At 54.8% G+C, this 19,802-nt stretch overlaps 1 protein-coding gene across 2 annotated transcripts in view; it reads left to right on the plus strand.

Moving 5' to 3' along the window:
- Positions 1-19,802, plus strand: part of RBPMS (RNA binding protein, mRNA processing factor) — a 51,751-nt gene that overhangs the window by 20,986 nt on the left and 10,963 nt on the right. For both annotated transcript variants that reach the window (XR_003568382.1, XM_027853652.1), the window contains exons 3-5: positions 3,136-3,266; positions 12,787-12,923; positions 15,305-15,374. Coding sequence is in view for 1 of the 2 variants with exons in the window: in XM_027853652.1 (XP_027709453.1) it covers positions 3,136-3,266; positions 12,787-12,923; positions 15,305-15,374 (338 nt within the window). In the remaining variant the exon portion in view is untranslated. The remainder of the gene's footprint in view (positions 1-3,135; positions 3,267-12,786; positions 12,924-15,304; positions 15,375-19,802) is intronic.

Genomic DNA, 19,802 nt, shown 5'->3' on the forward strand with positions numbered 1-19,802 from the left:
CTGACTGCCTAGCCTTCATAGACGCGTGCACGCTCACACACGGACCCACGGAGGAAGTTGGGGTTGGCGCCCCTGCCCCGACAAGCGAGTTCTCAGCCGCGGTGCGAAGGGGCCGGAGCCCCTGCGTGACCCTGGGCCTCGGCGGAATCCTGAAGGGGTGCCCCGATCAGCCAGCGGGCCTGGTCCTTCACTCAGCGGGTGCCCCCGAGAGGCCGGTGCTGGCTGGCCGGCCTCGGAGGGGCCTCCTGCCCGGCCTCCCGCAGCCCTCGGCCTCAGCCTGACTGGCCTTTTACAGTGAAAGCTGACGCACCGTGCCCCGCACGTGGGTCGGCTCTCCCCGCCAGACCACAGTTTCTGTGGCGAGCCTGTCGTGGCCTCTGCCTCCCCAGGTTTTTCTCACGTCCCCCACTGGACAGTGGGCCTCTTCCCCGCAAGGCCTTCCCCTCCTGCATTGAGTTCCCCAGCCCCTTGCCTGGAGGACGTTGGCCCCCCGGTGCTGGATGCTGATGAATCAGCAGCTGCCCTCCGTGGTGAACCTGCAGGCCGAGCATCCCCTCTGCCTCCCAAGGGAGCCTGGTTCATGCAGCAGCCGCTGCCCCGCCCTTCCCAGTCATACACCCACCCGTTCTTTGTTTCCATCTTGGTCCCCTCATTGACAGTTCTGCTGACCAGGGCCATTCCAGGCTGGAATGAGGCCCGGACAGCCCTGTAGTCCTGGGAAGGCGGGCGGGAGGCTTTGTTGACCTCAGGAGTGTCCGCGTAAAGTCCTCTGGACAAAGGCAGTCAGCATCTGACCCGACTCCCCTCTGCAGACCAGCCCGGGTCTGCCCTAGAACGTTCACGGTCAGAACCACGGACCCGCCTTCGTTGGCGTTGTCCAGATTGTTATTGACCGGGCCCAGACCCATTTGAGGGTCTTGACTCAGATGACGATGATGATGATGATATAGCAACCATGGTCATAATAACAATGGTAATAACTAGCATTTATAAAACACCTACTATGTGTCAGATACTAAGTGCATTACATGTCTGATCATCGCTACAGCCCAGAGAGGTTGGTCCTATTATGATCCTCATTTGACAGTTGAGAAAACTGAGGCAGGCAGAGGTAAAGTGACTTGCCCAGGGTCACACTGCTAGGAAATGCCTGAGGCTGGATTTGAACTCAGATCAGCGCTGTACTCACTGTGCCCCTGCCTGTCTCAGTTAGTTGAGCACGTCAGTTCCAGAGCCCCAGCCCTTCCCCTTGGCCTTGGTTCTGTCACAGGATGGCCCGTACGGGCTTTGGGCCTTTGGGGGACGTGTCAGGCTTAGCAGCCACAGCCCTCCCCCGGGTGCCCAAATCTCTCGCCTCGGTTGCTGGAGTGGCGGCCTGCACGTTTGCCGGCGACCCGGAGTTTGATTAGCCAAACCTTTCTCCCGCCCGTCTGGCCAGACGGAGTTCTCCTTACACCATTTCCTGCACTCTGCGATCCAGCTTACTTGTCCCATGTACCTGCATTCCATTCCTTTGGCTCTGGCCGGCCCCCCACCTCCCCCTTTTCATCGAGATCCTTCACTCCCTTCTCGGCTCTGCTCCGGGACCGCGTCCCACATGAGGCCCCTCCTGGTCCCTCCCCTTTCCTTCAAATTACTCAGGATTTACTGTGAGGCAGCACCACCTAGTACACAATAGCTGCTTAAGAAAGGTTTAGTCAATAGCCAGTAAACATTTATTAAGCACCTACTATGTGCCAGGCACTTGGGGTACAAATATGAAAGAGGAAAGCCAGTCCCTACCCTCAGAAGGCTTACAGCCTAATGGGGAGGGAGGTACCTGTGGGGCGGGCTGGGGGAGAAGCCAGGCAGAAGTCCCAGAGTGGTGCAGCCATGGGAAATGAGACCGCGAGCTGAGCTCTCCCAGTCCGCGGTATGAGCTCCAGAAGAGCAGGGGTGGCTTTGTTTTTGCCTTTGTGCCCTATGGCCTCGCACACAGTAGGCGCTTACCACTGGATTGAAATGACAAGTCACTTACTCTGCCTGCCTCAGTTTCTTCATCTGTCCAATGGGGATAATAGTAGTTGTGACAGGGCTGGTACAGTATTTTGTGAATTTTTAAGTGCCGTGTAAATGCTGCCTGTCCTTACTGTTATTATCGTTACTAATTATTAGTCCAGGTTGTGGCTTGGCCGCCTTCTCCCTGTGTGTCATTCCTCTCTCCCTTTGGGCCTCAGTTTCTCTCTCTGTAAAACACAGGGGTGGATTATTTCACTTTGGTGGAAGACGCTCCACGTCTGGGCTCCAGCCCGGCCGTTCTCTCCGGCTGCCCCCGGGCCTGAAGGCTCTCCCTGCTCTGCTCTGACCACTGACCTCACCAGCTTCCTCTCAGTCCCAGCTGAAATCCCACCTCCTCCGGGAAGCCTTCCCTAACCTTTTCATTCCGAGGCCGTCCCTCTGCTGATTATTTCCCTGGATGTAGCTTGTTCTTAGCCATGTATTTGCGTGTTTTCTGACCATTAGATTGTAAGTTCCTTGAGGGCAGGGACGCTCTTTTGCCTCTTTTTTGGGATCCCCAGCTCCTAGCACAGTGCTGGGCACATAGTAGGTGCTTAATAAATGTTGGTTGATCGGTTCAGCCCTTCTGGCTCCAGGTCTGTGGTCCTGGCCGTCGGCATCAAATGTGGCAGCAGTAAACCGGGCCGTCCTCCTTGGCTTTTAAAAGAGGCGTTGATGCCTGTGGCTTTTGTGTGCCCTTTCTCTTCTCCACATCCCCCCTCCCTGCCCAGCCTGTGCCACAGGGCCCCCTCATGACAGAGCTGAGGAGGACAGCCGAAACATCGCCCGGGGCGCTGGCGTATGCGGCATCTTGCACCCGTGGGCCAGGGCGAACCGTTCTCCGGGCTGGCCGCCGTTTGTGGCTCTCCCAGAGACGTCAGCCTCCTCCTCCCGGTCCCCCGATTGTTAGACTCCGTCTCCGTTTTGTGCCAGAGGCCTCCTGCCCGCCTTGGGGTTCTCCTTGCCTGGGGCCTCCAGGGGAGCCCGAGGCTCTGTGGCGGCCTGTCCTGGTGTCCCAGGGTTGTGGTTGACGGTCTCTTCTTTGGGCCCTCGCTCCCGGGGCCCACTAACTCTGTCCTCCTTCTTCTTCTCTTGCAGATGAGCTCACAGTGCCTGCACTTTATCCCAGCACCCCCGAAGTGTGGGCCCCGTACCCTCTGTACCCAGCGGAGTTGACGCCTGCCCTGCCCCCTCCTGCTTTCACCTATCCCGCTTCACTGCATGCCCAGGTAATTGGACCCATCGCCACCACCTGGCTCACTCAAGCACCCGTCCTTCCAAACTCGCCTCCCTCGAGTGCACAGTACGACTAACCCCGTCCCGCTAACAGTCCCCACTTCAGGAGATGACTGTGGCCTCAACCTTGACCCGGAGCCATCCCCCTCCTGAGGCTTGGGAGGCGGGACCGACGGAAGGGATGTCTGTCCCCCACTGCCTGACACAGTTTCCAACACTTTCTTCTCCCTGATGATCTCACCTTCATCTCACCTGAGGGGCTTCCAGGTAGCGCAGGCTGTCACCAGCACCAGGCGCGGTAGGCCGCACGGCGCACGCGCTCCCAGAGGCCAGTTCTCCTGCCGGCCCATCTCCGGGGTCCCTGAGATCCAGGAGGCAGGGTGGCCCCCTTGGGTTCTTTCAGAGTCCAAAGGACGGGCTGGTTGTCACAGTGACTCGGGGGCGAGTCTCTGAGGTGCCGTAGGCACGTCTTCCCGGGGCTGCACAGTCCGACCGCACGAGGCCCAGGCCTCCTTCCTGTTCTCTGTCTTTGTTAGAAATGACCCCTCCATGGCTCTCATTAGTAGCAGGCCTGCAGCTGTCTTCAAGGCCCCTGTTCCCTTCCCTCTGAGAGGAACCGAGGCCTTACCTTTCCCTCATTTCTCAGATGAACACACTGGCATCCGGGCAGGAAAGGGCTTTCCAAGGTCACGCAGTAGTGTGAGGTGAGCCAAGCTTCAAACCCTGAAATCATCCCCCTGATCGAGCCCTGCCTCCACCGTCTGCTGGCGGCCTTGGAGGGAGAGCGTGGCAGGTCCTAGGCCCCCTCCTTGGTCACCCTCTGGCCTGCCACACCTGCTCTTGGTACTCGGGGAATGGCTCAGGGCTTGCCCCGTTGGGTCACTGACTCACAGGATCCTGGAAAGAACCTGGGGCCTTCGAGATCCTTCCTGCGTTTTACAGATGAGGAACCTTGACTCAGGCCTCTGACTCCAGGCTCAGCCCCTGCATGGCTCCCCAGGCCTGTGGGGCATCCTCATCTTAGCGCCGCCTCCTCCCTGGATGCTAGCCCCACTGCTGTGCCGGAGCCTGGGCTCTCAGTTCCCCCGCTGTGCCTCTCCTGGGACGTGACAGAAGACTGATGTGTGTGACCCTGGTTCCTATAGAAGGAGGGGCTGCTGACCAGCAAAGGAAGCCCTCAGGCCCGTGAGCTCTGCCTCAGAACCGTGGCTCGTCTCTCTCCAGGGACCGTGGGAGGGCTTTGAATGAAAAATCCTAATTTGGACTGGAAACAGGCACAGCACCGCCATGGCGGCCGCTTCCGGGGACCTGTCCCGGGCCCAGCGCATTTGTTTTCTCCAAGTGGAGATGGTTTCTGTCATCAGGAAAGGGCCTGTCCAGTGAGTCAGGGGATGGACTGGCTCCCCCAAGCCAGCCTGAGGCTCCTGGGGCCTCGGAGGCTTTCTGCATAGCCCATTGACAAAGCCGCACGCTGGTGACCTTCCCCACCCAGCCCGGGAGAGATGTCCTAGGAAGGAGAGGAGAGGACAGGAGAAACCGAGAGGCCCCTCTTTGTTTGGCTGGAGATTCTGGGTGATTCAGTCCGTGCCCAAACCAGGCCAAACCTGCCATCTCTCTGGGCTCCAGATTTTCCGTCTATGGATAGATAGATGGTGGTGTTGGGCACTGACTCGGGTCCTGGCTCAGGACTGGAAGCTGCAGCTATTCCTGAGAGCACTAAGATACTGGTATCCTCAGAGCACCTTTTCTGCTTGGATTGATGCTGAGACACGGGCTCCCGGGCCTGCCCTCTCTGCAGATGCCCCCTCCTCACTTTTCGGAATCTCTTGCCTTTCCCTCCCTTTCCCAACCTTCTCCTCCACCCTCTTCCCTCTGCCCCGGGGTCAGGAGAGGGCTGACCTCCCCCTCCTCCGCCACCCCACTGCTCCATCCATCGTCCCCCTTTCCTCACGCTGCTTGAATCTGGCCCCTGACGTTCTCCCTCCTCTCGTCCATTGCCAAACTCCTCAAAAGAACTGTCCGTCCTCTTTATTTTGTAAAAATGTTCCATGTTGTCTGTGTTCTGTTTTTACATTACAGACATTTCCAGATTGCCCACGTTCCCCGAGAGCTCTCTTGTGAGAGAGTAAAACAGTTAGGCAAAAACTAATAATAGGGTGCCCTCATCCGAAAGTGCAGGCAGCATCTGGCCCACCCTGCCGACTTTCTCTTCTGTAAATGTTTTCTTTAATTGGCAGAAATCTATTCATTCTCCCTCCCATCCTACCTCTGCCCCATTTGAAAAAAGAAAAGAAAACTGAATTCCTTGTTTAACAACCAAGCCCAGGCAGCCTGTCTACCCAGATGCCCTGGGCGCGCGGGCACTCTGTTAGAGGAGGCTGGCGTGTTTCAACATCAGCGGTGGGCGTCGTGTTGACTTCTCCCAGCTTTCACAACTGTTTGCTTTTCGGTGTGGACGCTGCTGTACCACCGTGCTCCCGGTTCTGCTCATTTCATTCTTCATCAGTTTATACGGGTCTTCGCCATTGTTCGTTTCTATCGTATTGATATGACAGTAGAGATCCTTCTCCTGGGGGTCCTGCCCCTCCATTTGGCATCAGCTCAGACAAGTCTTTCTGGGTCTTTTTGAAGTCATCTTCTTTTGTTATATTTGTTACAGCACAGAGTACGCCATCACATAAAAATACATTCTCTTTTTTTTTTTGGTTAGGCAATGGGGTTAAGTGACTTGCCCAGGGTCACACAGCTAGTAAGTGTTATGTGTCTGAGGTCAGATTTGAACTCAGGTCCTCCTGACTCCAGGGCTGGTGCTCTATCCACTGCTCCACCTAGCTGCCCCCAAAAATACATTCTCTTAAGCCGTGTATCTATGTTCATAAAAGATGGCCTGAGCTTCGAGGGCTTCTGAGCTGTGTGACTGACCTAAGCTCTCTGAGGCTCACTTTCCTCCTCCGTAAAATGGGAAAGGGTAATAATACCTCTGGCCTCTCCCCTCCTTTGGCTTGTTATGAGGCCTACATGACCAATTGTGCATCAGGTGTTTGCCCACCTTAAAGAACTATAGAAGTGATGGTCCTTTGGCTCTCACCGCCTCAACTTCCCTACCATGTCTTTATGTCTCACAGTCTGCCAGGGCTGCTGCCTCCAAGTAGCCAGTGGCCTTTCTTCTGTCCTGTACCTCCTCGGCCTCCCTGGCACCCTGACACCGTTGGCTCGCCCCTCCCTTGACCTCTGGGACACTGCATCCCCTGACTCCCCTCTTGGCTTTCTGAATGCTCCTTCTGCTGCTTCTCTAGCTCTTCCTACCCTTGTACTCAAGGTACTGTCCTCACTCCACTTTTCTCCTCTGTATATGATCTCCCTGGGCAATCTCATCTACCCCATAGCATTCCCCATTCCCTCCCTTCTCCAAAGACCATAGATTTTCAGAGACAATAGGCTTGTCCATCTAGGGATAAAGAGGGAGGAGGGAGAGCTTTGCCAGAGAGCACGCTCCCCCTCCAGAGCTCCCATGGCCCCCCTCCCCAGGGGGATGACTCCCAGACATGCAGATCTAACAGCCCCAGGCACTTTACTGAATGAGCTCCACCTGGCTGTCCCACAGGCATTCTGAGTCACCTCGTGTAAACTACTCACCTCCCCCAATGAATCCAGCCAGCCCTGTTCCAAACTCCCCTGTTGCTATCTATAAATGCACCATTGTCCTCCCAGTCACCCAAGTTCATGTGCTTTGGGGGGACTGTTGATTCTTCCTTCTGCCTTTCTCCAAGTTTTTTTTTATTTTAATTCTCCCTCTGCACCAACTCTTCACCCAGCCAAGTTTAAGCCTTTCTCACCTCTTGTCTGGATCCGTGGTTCCCATTTATGGTCTAAAGGGTTGATGCTGACAAATCTTTAATAGCGCCTTCGTTAGTAAATGATTGTAATGAATATTAATTAGTATATTCTGTTCCCCTGGGGTGACGTGCCCAGTGTCACACAGCTAGGAAGGTCAGAGCCTGGATTTAGACTGCATCTTCCTGACTCCCCAATTCCTGTGCTTTCTGCCCCATGACACACTGTCCCTCTTGCACTCACAACACATTCCATCATTTTTGTTGAGTTTCACAGAATGAAAAAGTGGGGAACCACTGGTCTGGACAATTGCAGTAGCTTTCTAATTGGTCTCCTTGGCTCTGTTCTCCCCTCATCAAATCCATCCTGTACACACAGATGCTAGAGTAATGCACCTAAGACACAGGTTGGACCATGTCACGTGCCTAATCAGTAACTTCCCTAGTGCCCCCAGGATCAAATATAAACTATTTTGCCAGGCATTCGAGGTCCTCTACAGTCTGCCTTTAGACTATTTTTCTAGCCTCATTTCACAATGCCCCTCTTCCTTCTGGCCAGATAGGTTCACTTGCTCTTTTCCAAATCTGACTGCCATCTTTGACCTCTGTGTATTTACCCAGACCTTCCTCGGTGTCTGAAATGCACTCCTTCCTTCCTCCTGTCCATCTCTCAGAATCTTCCTTCAAAGCTCAGCTTGGGCACCAGATTCTCTGTGAAGCCGTTCCTGATCTCTGCCTTCCCCCTAGTTGTAAGGGCTCTCTCCTTCTCTCTCCCCCTCTCCTTCCTTCTCTTTTCTTTCTTCTTCCTTTCTCCTTCCCCTTCTCTCTCTCTCTCCTCTCTCCCTCTTCCCTTCTTTTTCTCCTTTCCCTCTCTCCTTTCTCCCTTACCTTCTCTCCTTCCTGCTCTCTTTCTCCCTCCATTCTCTCTTCCTTCTTCCCTGTTCCTCTTCTCCACCTTTTCCCCAGTTACCTTGCACTGACTTAGCTGCTTTTCTTTTCCCAAGGAGAATGTAACGGCCTTATGTGCAGAGCCGTGTTGCTCTTTTCATACCATTTCTGGCACCTAGCTTAGAGTCTTGAATGTAGCAGGTGCTCAATAACTGTGTGTTGACATGAACTCAGTTAAAGCCCCAGGGTGAGATTTGTGCTGCTGCTCTGAAATGGAATTCCAGCATCCTCCATAATTTTGGCACAATGATGAGAAAGCCTCGGCAGGTGGGAAGGGGCTGACCGGTGCCCGCTCATCTCCTGCTAGCTTCAATAAATGATAATAGGATCATAGAATTAGAGCCTGAAGTACCTCAGAGGCCACGACGTTCAGTACCCTCATTCGATGAAGAATTGGGCCCAGAGAGCTGAGGTGACTTGCCTGGTGTCACACAGCTAGTAAGTTCAGAGCCCAGATTTAGACCATCTTCCTAACTCCCAAATCCCGTGCTTTCTGCCCCACGCCACACTGCCACTCTTGCCCTTTGACCACTGTGCTGTGGGATGGTCACTTAGTCCAGCCTCAGCTGCCCATTGCGCCACATTGTTCTTCTGGCATCCAAGGGCTGTCGGCCTCTATCCACGGGCACACCAGTCATTAGGAGTTCCTCAAGTCTTTTTGCTACTTTTGGAAATTGGAGCTTGAGGGAAATGAAAGGAGGCTGTGAACCTGCATTTGAAGAAGAATGATGGTGACAGGGTGGAAAAGATAGCGTCCCTCCCGGCGGAATCATGTTTTATTCAGGCTCCACGATGCCATCCCACCGTCCGCACCAGCCCAAGGAGCCGAGCGCAGGCCTCCAAAGTGCAAGGCCACGGTGGCTGCTGGGGCTTCCTGCTGCCAGGAACCTCTTTCGTGCTCACTGAGCCCGGCTCCCTGGCCCTGCTAATGGCCCTCAACAGCAAACATAGTTAAAAATTAACCAAGGAGAACATTAAATATGGATAACCAGCACTGAGCATGGCCTGTGTGTGCCACGAGGGCTTACACGCTTGGGTGCTCTCACCCGGCATGCCTCGTTACTGGGTCTCTGTCACATCCTCGTGTATTTTATCCGCTTCTGTGCAAGCTGCCTTTGCCGGGTCGGCCTGTCCAGCCGGGCCTCCAACACCGGGCCTCTGCTTCTGCTAGCTTCATCTGGCCCTCTTGAAGAGCAGGCCCTCGGACGCCCAAACTGGGGTGAAGGGGCTCGCTGAAGGTGATAGTAAGCAGCAGGAACACGTCCAGTCCAAAGCCTCAGACTCCACGGCTGGTGCCTCACCACTCTACCACACTGCCTCCTTGGACACAGGCCCCCAGACTGCTTGGAGCCAGGGATCTGCCATCAGGGAGGGGAAATCATGGAGAAGAGGAGGAATCTTCAAGGCCTTTCCTCATGTCCTCTTTTCTGGAGTTGGGGACGGTGCAAATGAAGTCTGGGCTGCTTGCTAGAAGCTGGCTGTTTGGACCTTGAAAATGGTGTGATGGCTCCAGAGGAGCCGAAGGGATTTACTTGAATCCAGCAAGCATTTATTAAGCGCCTTCTGTGTTCCCAGCCTTGTGCTCAGCACTAGACGTGCAAAGCCGGAGACTGGCCCAGTCCTGTCCAGTAAAGCCAACAAGGCATCGGTTGAGGGCTCGCTCAGTGCACAGCATCAGCTCACGTAGGCCAGTGCGGGGCCAGGGGAGGGAGCTGCCACCTGACATTTGTTGGTTCAGACATTGCTTTGAGAGCAGACTTAGAGTGGGCAGGGACCGGTCAGTTCAGGGCTTCACCATCTTGCCTAAGGTCACACAGCCAGGATTTGAACCTGCATCTTCTGGTTCCAAATTATGCCCTCACTCCCACACTGTGCTGCACCTCTGTTATGTTTTATCATTTCTTATTACAACAGCAGTGATGATAATGGCTAGCATTCACGTGACACTTGAAGGTTTGCAAAGCGTTTTCCAAATAGTCTCTCAATTGTCCATGAAAGGTTTGTGCGTCTTGTTCTTTTCATGGCCTGCAAGTCCTAGGGAAGACAGAATGGAGTTAAGGTAAACTGCAGTCGAAGACCAGCCTGAGATATCTGGGGAGGGGTGAGAGAACAGGATAAGCCCTTTCTGCTAGGGGAATCAGGGAAGGCTTTAAGGAGGAGGCACCCAATAAGGAGGGCCGTTAGTGAAAGTTGTGTATCTGCAGATGGATGAGCAGAGACATGGGGACAGGAGCAATGGCAGGAAACAGTGCTGATTTCACATGGATCCCTTAGACAGGGGACCGCCATGTTGTTAATAATAATGGCTGTCAACTCTTACCACCGGGCTTCCTTGCAGAATTACAGTGGGAGAACCCAGGGCTGGTAGCTTCCTTTCCCTTAGAACTGTCCAGTTGTAAAGACAGAATTGCCTAGATGCCTCTGGGGGAGCAGAGAATAGAGCGCTGGGCCTGGAGTTGGGAAGACCTGAATTCAAATTCAGCCTCAGACATTTTGTAGCTATGGGACCCTGGGCAAGTCGCTTAACTTCTGTCTGCCTCAGTTTCTTCAGCTGTACAACGGGGATCATCGTAGCACCTCCCTCTCAGGGCTGCTGTGATGAGATAATAATTAGAAAGTTCTTAGCACAGTGCCTGGCATGCAGTAGGCACTTAATAAATGCTTGTTCCTGTTCCCACACTGCAGTGAGGACCCCCCAGTGTCATTGTGAGCAAAGCGTAGTTTCCTCCTTCAAGGATGCCTGTAATCGGTACTTAGGAAAGTGGGCGAGGTGGGCGACTTGTGCAATGCCCCTGATTCCTGAGGTCATTCCTAAGTCTGTCAGGCAGGTATGCTTGGAGCAGCCTGCTGTCTTCCTCGGTGATTTTGCTTTTGAGAAGCAGCGTAGTGGAGCGCGGGAGAGGGAGCAGCTTGAGTCAGAAACACCTGCACTCAATGTCTCGCCTGGGCTTGTGACCTGGCTGAGTGACCCTGGGCGCTGACCTCTCCGTGGGAGCAGAGAAGACGCCCACCTTCTCACCGAGGGCCTCACAAGTCCGCTCCCTTTTACTGTGAGCCGCCCTCCAGACTCTGCCATGCCCAGAATGGCACCCGGGGATTGACGGTGGGTCCCCCACAGCTGCGGCCCCGCTCGCTCTGACGGACGTCTCCCTCTGATACAGAAGAGGCAGGAGCCGCTCTCCCTCGTCCCCGTGTCTGATGCAGACGTCCCTCACAAGCGGGATGGGGCAGAGAGGACGGCTGGGCGGGTGGCTCGGGGCTGCACCAGAGCCTGCCTGGGGCCACGGGAGGAGGAGCCCGCTTCCTTTCTTGTCGGCAGAGCCCCGCCAGGACAAAGTGGAGGCTGGCGCCGTGATTTCCCCTTGGGAGGGGGAGGCTCGCGATGGATGAAGTCCATTCTCCCAGAGTCGTGCCCTCTCCTCACGTTGAGGGGAGTTCTGAGAGGCATGCCCCCAGAGCAAGGGGCACCGAGTCCCGGGTACCCTGTGCGAGGCACCTTCCTTCTTGCTGATGGCTTCCAAGGTCCGCTCTGATCCTCCGGTCCCCCCCATCTGGCAGCCCCCACCTCAGTGGCGTCTCCTCCTCGGCCTCCCCGGAGCCGCTCAGCCACGTGGCGCCCGGAGAACTCCGGGCCGGGAGCTCACTCCCCCAGGAAAGCCCCGTTGTACCCGGGGACAGGCAGCGGCTGCCAAGTGCTGGGCAGTTGGCTCATAAATCCCACCTGTCGCTCCTAGGTGTCTTATGATTCAGAACTGGAAGGAAGCCTTCCCTAGATGGGCATCAGTCAGCTGGTCCCACCAGCTGCTGCGGAGGAGAAACAGGCCCCTCATGAGAGCCTTGCTTAGAGCTGCCTTAGAGACCATCTGTTCTTAGCCTCTTACCTTACAAAGGAGGAAACTGAGGCTGGGGAGGCTGCCCAGAGTCCACAGCACCACGAGTGTCTCCTCACCCCCCACACAGGGCAGCTGGGAGATACCAGGCAGTCCCACCACCGTGAAGAAGTGGGCCGTCTCCCTCCGGTGCACTGGCGACCCCACAGCAAGCTTTCCCAAGCCCATCAGAGCCCCGAGGCTTCTGGGAGGACACTTGCCGGTCAAACCCCAGTGGGTCGCGGCTTCCATTCCCAGCTACCGCTTCTGACCCCTCTGGAGTCACTTCCTTTCTTGTTTGAGGGCCGCTTGTCTGCCACCTTACTGTGGATCCTTGTTAATTCAGTCCAGTCCAGCAAGCATTTCTGAACCACCTACTGTGTGCCCTGCACCGTGCTAGCCACTGGAGGGGCATTGATAAGAAGGAGAGCCAGTGTCTGTTCTCTGGGCGCTTCCATTCTAACTGGACCAGATGTGGTATGGCCTAGACCAGGCTTGCGAGAGCCATTGGATACAGGGTCTCCGATGGCAGAGAACACCCCTAGGGCATGTGTGTGGGCAACGTGATTGTGGGAGTGGTGTCCGTGGGGGCCAGGGAGGGGACAGTCAGGCCAGGGTGCTAGATGGAAGGCAGGCTTCCCCAAGATCACCTTTCCTTACACGGGAATCAGACCATCTTCTCCCTTTCCTCCTTCCTCCCCACCCCCCATCAGCCCTCCTTTCTTTCTCTGATGCCTTGATCACATCAGGTGCCCAGCACCTCCGTCAGTGCCAGGGAGGCACCAGTTCTCACCAGCCCTGCACCAATCCTGACCTCCGATGCACAAGAACCCTGCCCCCATTCTCCTGTGTGTCACCTCTAGGTCCCCTGGCCCCAACCTGTGTCAGGGATTCTGTCCCCTCTCCCCTTCCTTCACCACCTGTCTCAGGAAGGCCACTCCAGCTCTGCTCTTTGCTTAATGAGCAAATGGATTCAGATGCACAAAGCCGTGAACCATGGGTAGGTACTTGGTTTCTTTCTTTCTTTGTTTGGGAAGCTTGGACTCTGGTCCCTGTGTGGTGCACTCCTCAGATGTGTTTGCAACATGGCCGTGATGGTGTTCAATGGGCGTGGGCGTGTACGGGTGGGAGCCCAAGGTAGAGAGAGGCCAGCTGTGGACCTCCTCCTGGGCCAGTTGCCTGCCGTGCTCTGTGGTCCTGTTAGGTTTCACTGGGGTGTTGAGCCCCCAAGGGGACAGCAAGAGCCCAGAGGCTCATCTCTGCTGCAGAGGAGATGGTGCCATCATTCTTCCTTCAGGAGGTGACGTGGCTTAGCTTGGGGCCGAATCTAAGGGCCCTCCCAACTTGTACATTCCCTGTTCTAAAAGGCCCATTTCCATCCATGATATTCTGCGGTCTAAGGGCCCTTCCTGCTCTGACGTTCCCTGTCCTGAGGTCCCTCTCAGTTCTGACGTTCCCTGTCCTGAGGTCCCTCTCAGTTCTGACGTTCCCTGTCCTGAGGGCCCTCCCTGCTCTGACGTTCCCTGTTCTAAAGTCCCTCCCTGCTCTGACGTTCCCTGTCCTGAGGTCCGTCTCAGTTCTGACGTTCCCTGTCCTGAGGTCCGTCTCAGCTCTGACGTTCCCTGTTCTGAGGTCCCTCTCAGCTCTGACGTTCCCTGTCCTGAGGTCCCTCCCTGCTCTGACGTTCCCTGTCCTGAGGGCCCTCCCTGCTCTGACATTCCCTGTTCTGAAGTCCCTCCCTGTCCTGACATTTCTGTAATTCTGAGTCTAAGGCCACTCTCTTGGAAAGATAGCTCCAGCCGTTTGGGTCAGTGACATGAGGGAGCAGTCGTTTTCCTCCTGGCCTCCCCTAAATAGGGTTCTCCCTCCCCACTGACCACTCCACATCAGAACGCTCGACACGGCTGCAGAACCTGTCGGCCTCCCTTCCCTCCCAGCTCTCTCTCTCCCTTTCCTCCTCTGACTTGCCTTCCGTAGATGGGCATCAGTCAGCTGGTCCACGCCACCCCCTCCCAGAGCACTTCCTGTTGTCTCTGCTCTGGTCCCACCAGCTGTTTCTTTCAGGAGGCTCTGGCTGAGCAGTGAGAAGGGGGCCTCCTTTCCTCCAAGGGCAAACTGATGAAGGAGTCAGAGTTTCCTGCCAGCTCCTGTCCCATGGCTCACACACATAATGGGGCAGTTAGGGCAAGGACCCCTTCCCCCCAAACCTGCTGACCCGGGACCCCTCCTATGGAGCCAGAAAGGGCAAGCCCCACTCCGCGAGTACTGTCCCAGTCTGGGAAGTCAGTGGGCCTCCCCGGACCGCCCTTGGTGCTGCAGGGCCGGGAAGGCTCAGGCAAGCTTGCTGCAGTTTTCCGGCCCCAGAGCTAGCTGTCTGCCGCCCATCTTTGAGGCTGTATTCCTCTCAAACCCAGTGGGATGGGATGCTGCTGACATGAGCAGATGGTTTGGCCACCCTGCCAAAGGCAGGAACTGCTTCCTTTTCAGGGAACAAGTGGCCCGGGGAGTTGGGGGCTGGGGTCAGGGAGAAAGGCTGACACAGCTCTCAAGACAGGAGCAGACCTCCAGAGGGACCTCTGGCTCTGCCCCAGCACTGGCTGTCCTGGGACGGACTGCCTTTCCCGGTTACTCACTTGGGTCCCTTCCAGGAAGCCCTGACTTATCAAAGTGGATGCATTTTTCTATGATAAAGCAACATCCTGCTTACAGAAATCCCCCTCTCCCCTCCCCCAAACAGGCAGCCCCCTGGTTCCTTGCCAAGGTCTTTCATTCCTGCATCGCTCTGGGAACATGGTTTTCACAGGCTAGCTCTCAGCCCTTCCGCTCCTCAGACCTGGCGACTCCCTTTCTGTTTGAGAGCGAGGAGCTCGGTCCCTGTCCCCGCTTTTCCGGACGGTGCAGGGGTACAGATGACTTTGTGAGGTGTCTGGCAGATGCTTCACCACTCTTCCGGGACCTGTGTCTGTCTGGAGAACGTGTCAGACCCATCAGTTTGGAAAGGGGCCGCGGTGGCGGCTGACGAAGCCCCCTCCCACGTTGCCCTCGGTTTGCCTACGCTAGCCATCCTCGGATTTGAGGGACTCCAAGGGGCCCCTGGGCTTAGTGGAAAGAGCCCTGGGATGGCGGTCAAGGGCCCAGGGTTAGCGGCTACACATGGCAATGAGTGAGTTCCGTTATTTCTCTGGGCCCTTTTCTGTCTGCAGTAAGGGTATAAAAACGCCCCTCTTGCCTGCGTGCTATGAGGAAGGTGCTGGGGAGGGCTTGTGAAGCACACGCTGGAGCTGGGATCTGGGGGGAGGGCACGGCCTGGCCGTCATGCCCGGACTCAGCTGGGGCGGCTCAGCCCGACTCACGGCTTGCTCTCTCCGTGTGCCCTTTCAGATGCGCTGGTTCCCTCCCTCCGAGGCTACTTCTCAGGGCTGGAAGTCCCGTCAGTTCTGCTGAACACTGTGTAAGTAGCGCCCTCGCCTCCTGGGCCAGCCCGCCTGCCTTGGGTCCTCTTGTCCCTTTTCTTGAAGCAGAGGAGGCCAGGGAGAGCAAAGCCCCATGCTTCTCCTCATTTAAGGATGTGGGTGCTGCCTGGGGGATGCAAGCAGCCCTGTCTAGCTAGGTTCTGTAGGCCAGGGGACAGACTTCAGGTGTGGCCAAGTTATCTGTGAGCAGCGCATTTCCCTCAGGTGTCCTGCATCCTCAGGAAAGAGGGAAGACCCAGGCATCCCAGGTGTCCCAAAAAAAGCACCAGTGACCTTGAAGAGGTTCCAGATGGCTTATCCATCCCATTTAATTTGGCCAGCATTAAGAACCTTCTGTGTAAGGCCCTGGGGGTGGAAAGCAGCAGTGAAGCTGACCCTCCCTTCAAGAATCCCCCCTTCTACAAGGTCCTGTACAGGCCCTACTTTCCATTTCTGTTCAGGTCCAGTTCTGCGAGCTGACTTCCTGCTCCATGGGTGTGATTGGGTCTGGGCATGTCCCTCTTCTAGGAAATAGATGGAATCAGCTGAGTGCTGGTCCTGTGGCCTGGGCTGCATTATTAAGTGCCTTTGTGGCTAAGGATTAGCGGTCATCCCAAAGAGAACACTCAGGGGTCCCTTCCCTGGGGCCCTCCTCTGCCACCGGCAAATTAGGTGTGGAAGCCCAGTCAGCAAGATCCGCAAAGTCTCAGACAGCTAAGAGAGAAGAGTCCGCCATGATTCTGAAGTCACTGTTTGTCCTTGGACCGTGACATCAGACAGGTGATGCCATGACATGCAAGGGAACTGGATTTAAGTGAGGGAGACTGTGCAGGGTCAGCAGCCTCTGGGTCGGCGTCCCTGACAGAGCAAAAGCGATTGGGTGGGGTTAGAAGAGAAGGGAACGAATTCAATTCTGGATGTGTTTTTGTGCTTGAGGCACCAGCGAGATGCACAGAAGGAGGCGCAGCGCAGAGCTTGGGAGAGGGGTTACGGCCTGGTGGAGAGATGTGGGAAACACCTGAGTAGAGGACGATCAAACCCACTGATGCCAAGCAGCTGACCAAGACGAACAATGCAGGAGGGAGAGAAGACAGAGCTTTGGGCTGGCAGAGGGAGGGTGGTTCAGCCAAGGAGACCAAGAAGGGGCAGTCAGGGAGGTGGCAGGAGAACCAGTCCAGTCTAGGAAGGGTTCGATAAGTGCCAAATGTGTGCTAGGCTCTAGGAATCCAGGAGAGAGCAACGTCAGAGAAGCCAGGAGAGGAGGGGATGCTCAGCTCAGCTCAGCAGGGGGGCGTGCTCAACGCTTCTGCAGCCCCAGAGGGGGCCCGCGGGATGAGAAGAGGCGACATCACGGTGTCAGCGAAGAGATCCTTGATAACCATGGCATTAGCGTCAGCTAAGTGGCAGAATCTGGAGTCGGGCCATAAGGGATTGAGAAGCAAGGAGGAGGTGAGGAAATAAAAGCAGAGCAAGTTAGATGTGGCTGTCACGAAGGAGGACCTTTTATTGTGTATCGAGCTAGTGCGGAATGCTAAGTTATTTGTGATAGGCTCTTTGTCCACCCTTTCATACATCTGCAGGGCCTGAAAACGTTGCTGGGGAGAGGGAGCTAGCGTGCAGTAAGGCCACTTTCTGATGTGGGCTTTTTATTTACTTAAGAGGCAGGAAAAGCACATTTTGTGTGAAGCACAGAGAACAGCAGCTTGAGAAGGACGAGCAAAGGTTCTGGGAGGACCAGAGTTTTCACTCAGCGTGCCCCAGGGAGAGGCAACTGGGGCACGATGACTTACTTCTGATGGGAAGGATGGCCGCAGGGCAGCATTTCCCAGCAGCTCATTTATCTGTGACTGTTTTTAACCCTTGGACATTTTTTGTTGAGAAACACCGAATCAATCCCAACTGTTTTGGGACTAGGAGACTGTTGTATACTGAATGTGTCTTGTCTGAGAGAAATGTGCATTTGGAGGTTCTCAACCCGAGTTAGAGATGAGTTATCCCATCTGAGGATCACATTTCATTTGAACTGGGATTTAAAGAATGAGCACAGAGGCAGAAGAGGGCAAATACACACGTAAGCATGGGGCCTGGCCTGTGTGTGGGCACTCAGACAGGAGGCGGCGGCTAGATTCTGGACACAGGTGGTCCTGTGTGGCTGGTGCTGCTTCATGAAGGGGAGTAGAATGAAGTCAGTTTGGAAAGTTAGGGGGGAGACAGGTTGGGAAGGACTTTCAACACAGGGCTGGGGAGTTTGTATTTTGTGCTGGAGTCTGTGGGGTGCAACTGCAGATGCTTGTGCAGGGAATTTCAGCAGCTACACAGGTAAGAAGATGAGAGAAGGGAGAAACTGGAGTCAGGGGGCCATGAAGGCCACTTCCTTTGCAGAGATGAGAGGTCCATGGTTATGGGACGTTGCATGGATCTTCAGATTTTTTTTTTTCTATGTATTTATCAGTTTTTGCTGATTGTTTTTTTCTCTTCCTGTTCCTTTTTTTTTTCCTTTGAAAAAAATATCTTTGTTATAGGGGATGCCTCCGAGAGCAGGGAGTAATCTAGGTGATGTAAAGCAAAAGATAACAATAATTTTAAAGAAGCTATTCCACTACTCTAGGAGAGAGGTGATGAAGGCAAAAACCGGGCTGGCAGCTGTGTGAGTGGGGAGAGCAGGTTGGCTACAAGACATGCAGCAAGACTTGGTACCTGATTGGATACGGGGCAAAGGATGTGAGGAATGAGTTACAGCGGAGGTTGTGAACCTGTAGGGCAGGGAGGATTGTGGAGCCCTGAGGTCTGGAGATGTTTCAGTGAGGAAGAAGATGATATCAGGTTTTTTCTTTGGCTGCGTCCCAATCCGAGTTCCTTTCCCATGGGGGATGGAGTTTCTCTTTCACAAATCTAATTTAGTAACTGCAGCTGAAACATAAATATCCTGGTGGGGCGTGGGAAGACAGGCATGCTGAATCACGGCTGTGAACAGGTCCGTCCATCCAACTGTTTTGAAGAGCAATATGGAATTATTCAAGGAAAGTTACCAAATGGCATCCTCCCCTTTGACCCAGTGGTCCCACTCATGGGTTTATGGCCCAGGGAGCTCACTGGCAGGAAGAAAGGGGCCGTCTGTGCAAAAATACCTTGACAGCTGTTCAATTAAGAGGGGCAAAAAGTTGGAGTCAACCATTGGGAAAGGAGGAAACTCACCGGGGCAGCGATATGATGGACTCTTACGGAGCTGAGAGGAGAGCCCAGCAAGAGGGTTCGGAGGAAGGCAGAGCGGCTTGTGTGAACTGAAAGCACGGAGGATGCACACACCCTGGCGTCGGCCCCACGTTGAAGTCCCAGCCAACGGCCTCCCTCTGGCTCAGCTGCAGAGGCGGCCTGGGCTCTGTCAGCCTCCGCGCTCGGTGGGGTTACGCTTACGGGTTTTCTGGAGTGTTTGTTAGGGTGATCCACTACGGGAAAACAAAATGCATCAATTAAAACCCACACCAATACCGTTGGCCCTTTGGTCTTGGTGACTCGGGAGCTGTCCTAATGCCCCTCTCCTTGTCCAAAGCATGAAGCCATCCGAGATCTGGATTGGAATCTCAGCTGTGCCGCTTGCTGTGTGACCTTGAGCAAGTCCCCTAACCTCTTTGGGACCCAGTTTCCTCCTCTGTCAACAGAAAGGGTCAGACTGTGTGGCCTCCTAGGTTCCTTTCCATGAATATCCCTTTATATGTTGTGTGTGCCCTGCCCCGCTTTGTGATGATGTCCTCCTGATAATGGAGATACAACCGGTTCTCTAGAGGAGAAAGCTCATCTTTTGTGGACATTCTCTAGAATGCCCAGGCTGTGTGAGCATGGGTTTCCTTCTGCTTCAGGATTTTCAAGGGCAAGGTATGATCACGTCAGTGTTTTCCCTTTTTTGATGAATTATAGCCTGTGTAGACCCCCTGTAATCTGTCTACACCAGCAATGACTTGAATGGATTTAAAACTTGCGGACAATGCCACCGGAAGGCTTCCTGCCCAAGGGCAGTGTTGTTAAAGCACCCTCAGTCATTGACCGGTATCTAAGACTTAAGTCTCCAAACTATATTCTCTCTTCTCAGAAGTTCTCAGGACTGAAAGTAATCAAAAGAACCAGAGAGAGAAAGACCAGGCAACATTCTTCCAAGACCACTCACATTCTACTTACCAGAGGCAGGTGGGTGGAGCCCTAGGATAGCCAAGAAGACCTACAGGAGGCCCACTTTGTCCATCCTTGTCCTTTCCTGAGTCTGGGGGGCTTCATGTAGGAGGCAGCACTTGAGCCGAGCTTGGAAGGAAACCAGGTGGAAGGGGACGTGGTGGTGGTTCTAGGCTGGCTGGTCAGCCATCGCAACAGAACTGAGACAGGAACAGCAGGCAGACCATTTTGGCCACATGGAAGAATAGGATTTAAACTTTTTT

The sequence above is a fragment of the Vombatus ursinus genome, unplaced genomic scaffold (assembly GCF_900497805.2).
Source record: "Vombatus ursinus unplaced genomic scaffold, bare-nosed wombat genome assembly UNPS02010193.1, whole genome shotgun sequence".
In the NCBI taxonomy this organism is placed as follows: domain Eukaryota; kingdom Metazoa; phylum Chordata; class Mammalia; order Diprotodontia; family Vombatidae; genus Vombatus; species Vombatus ursinus.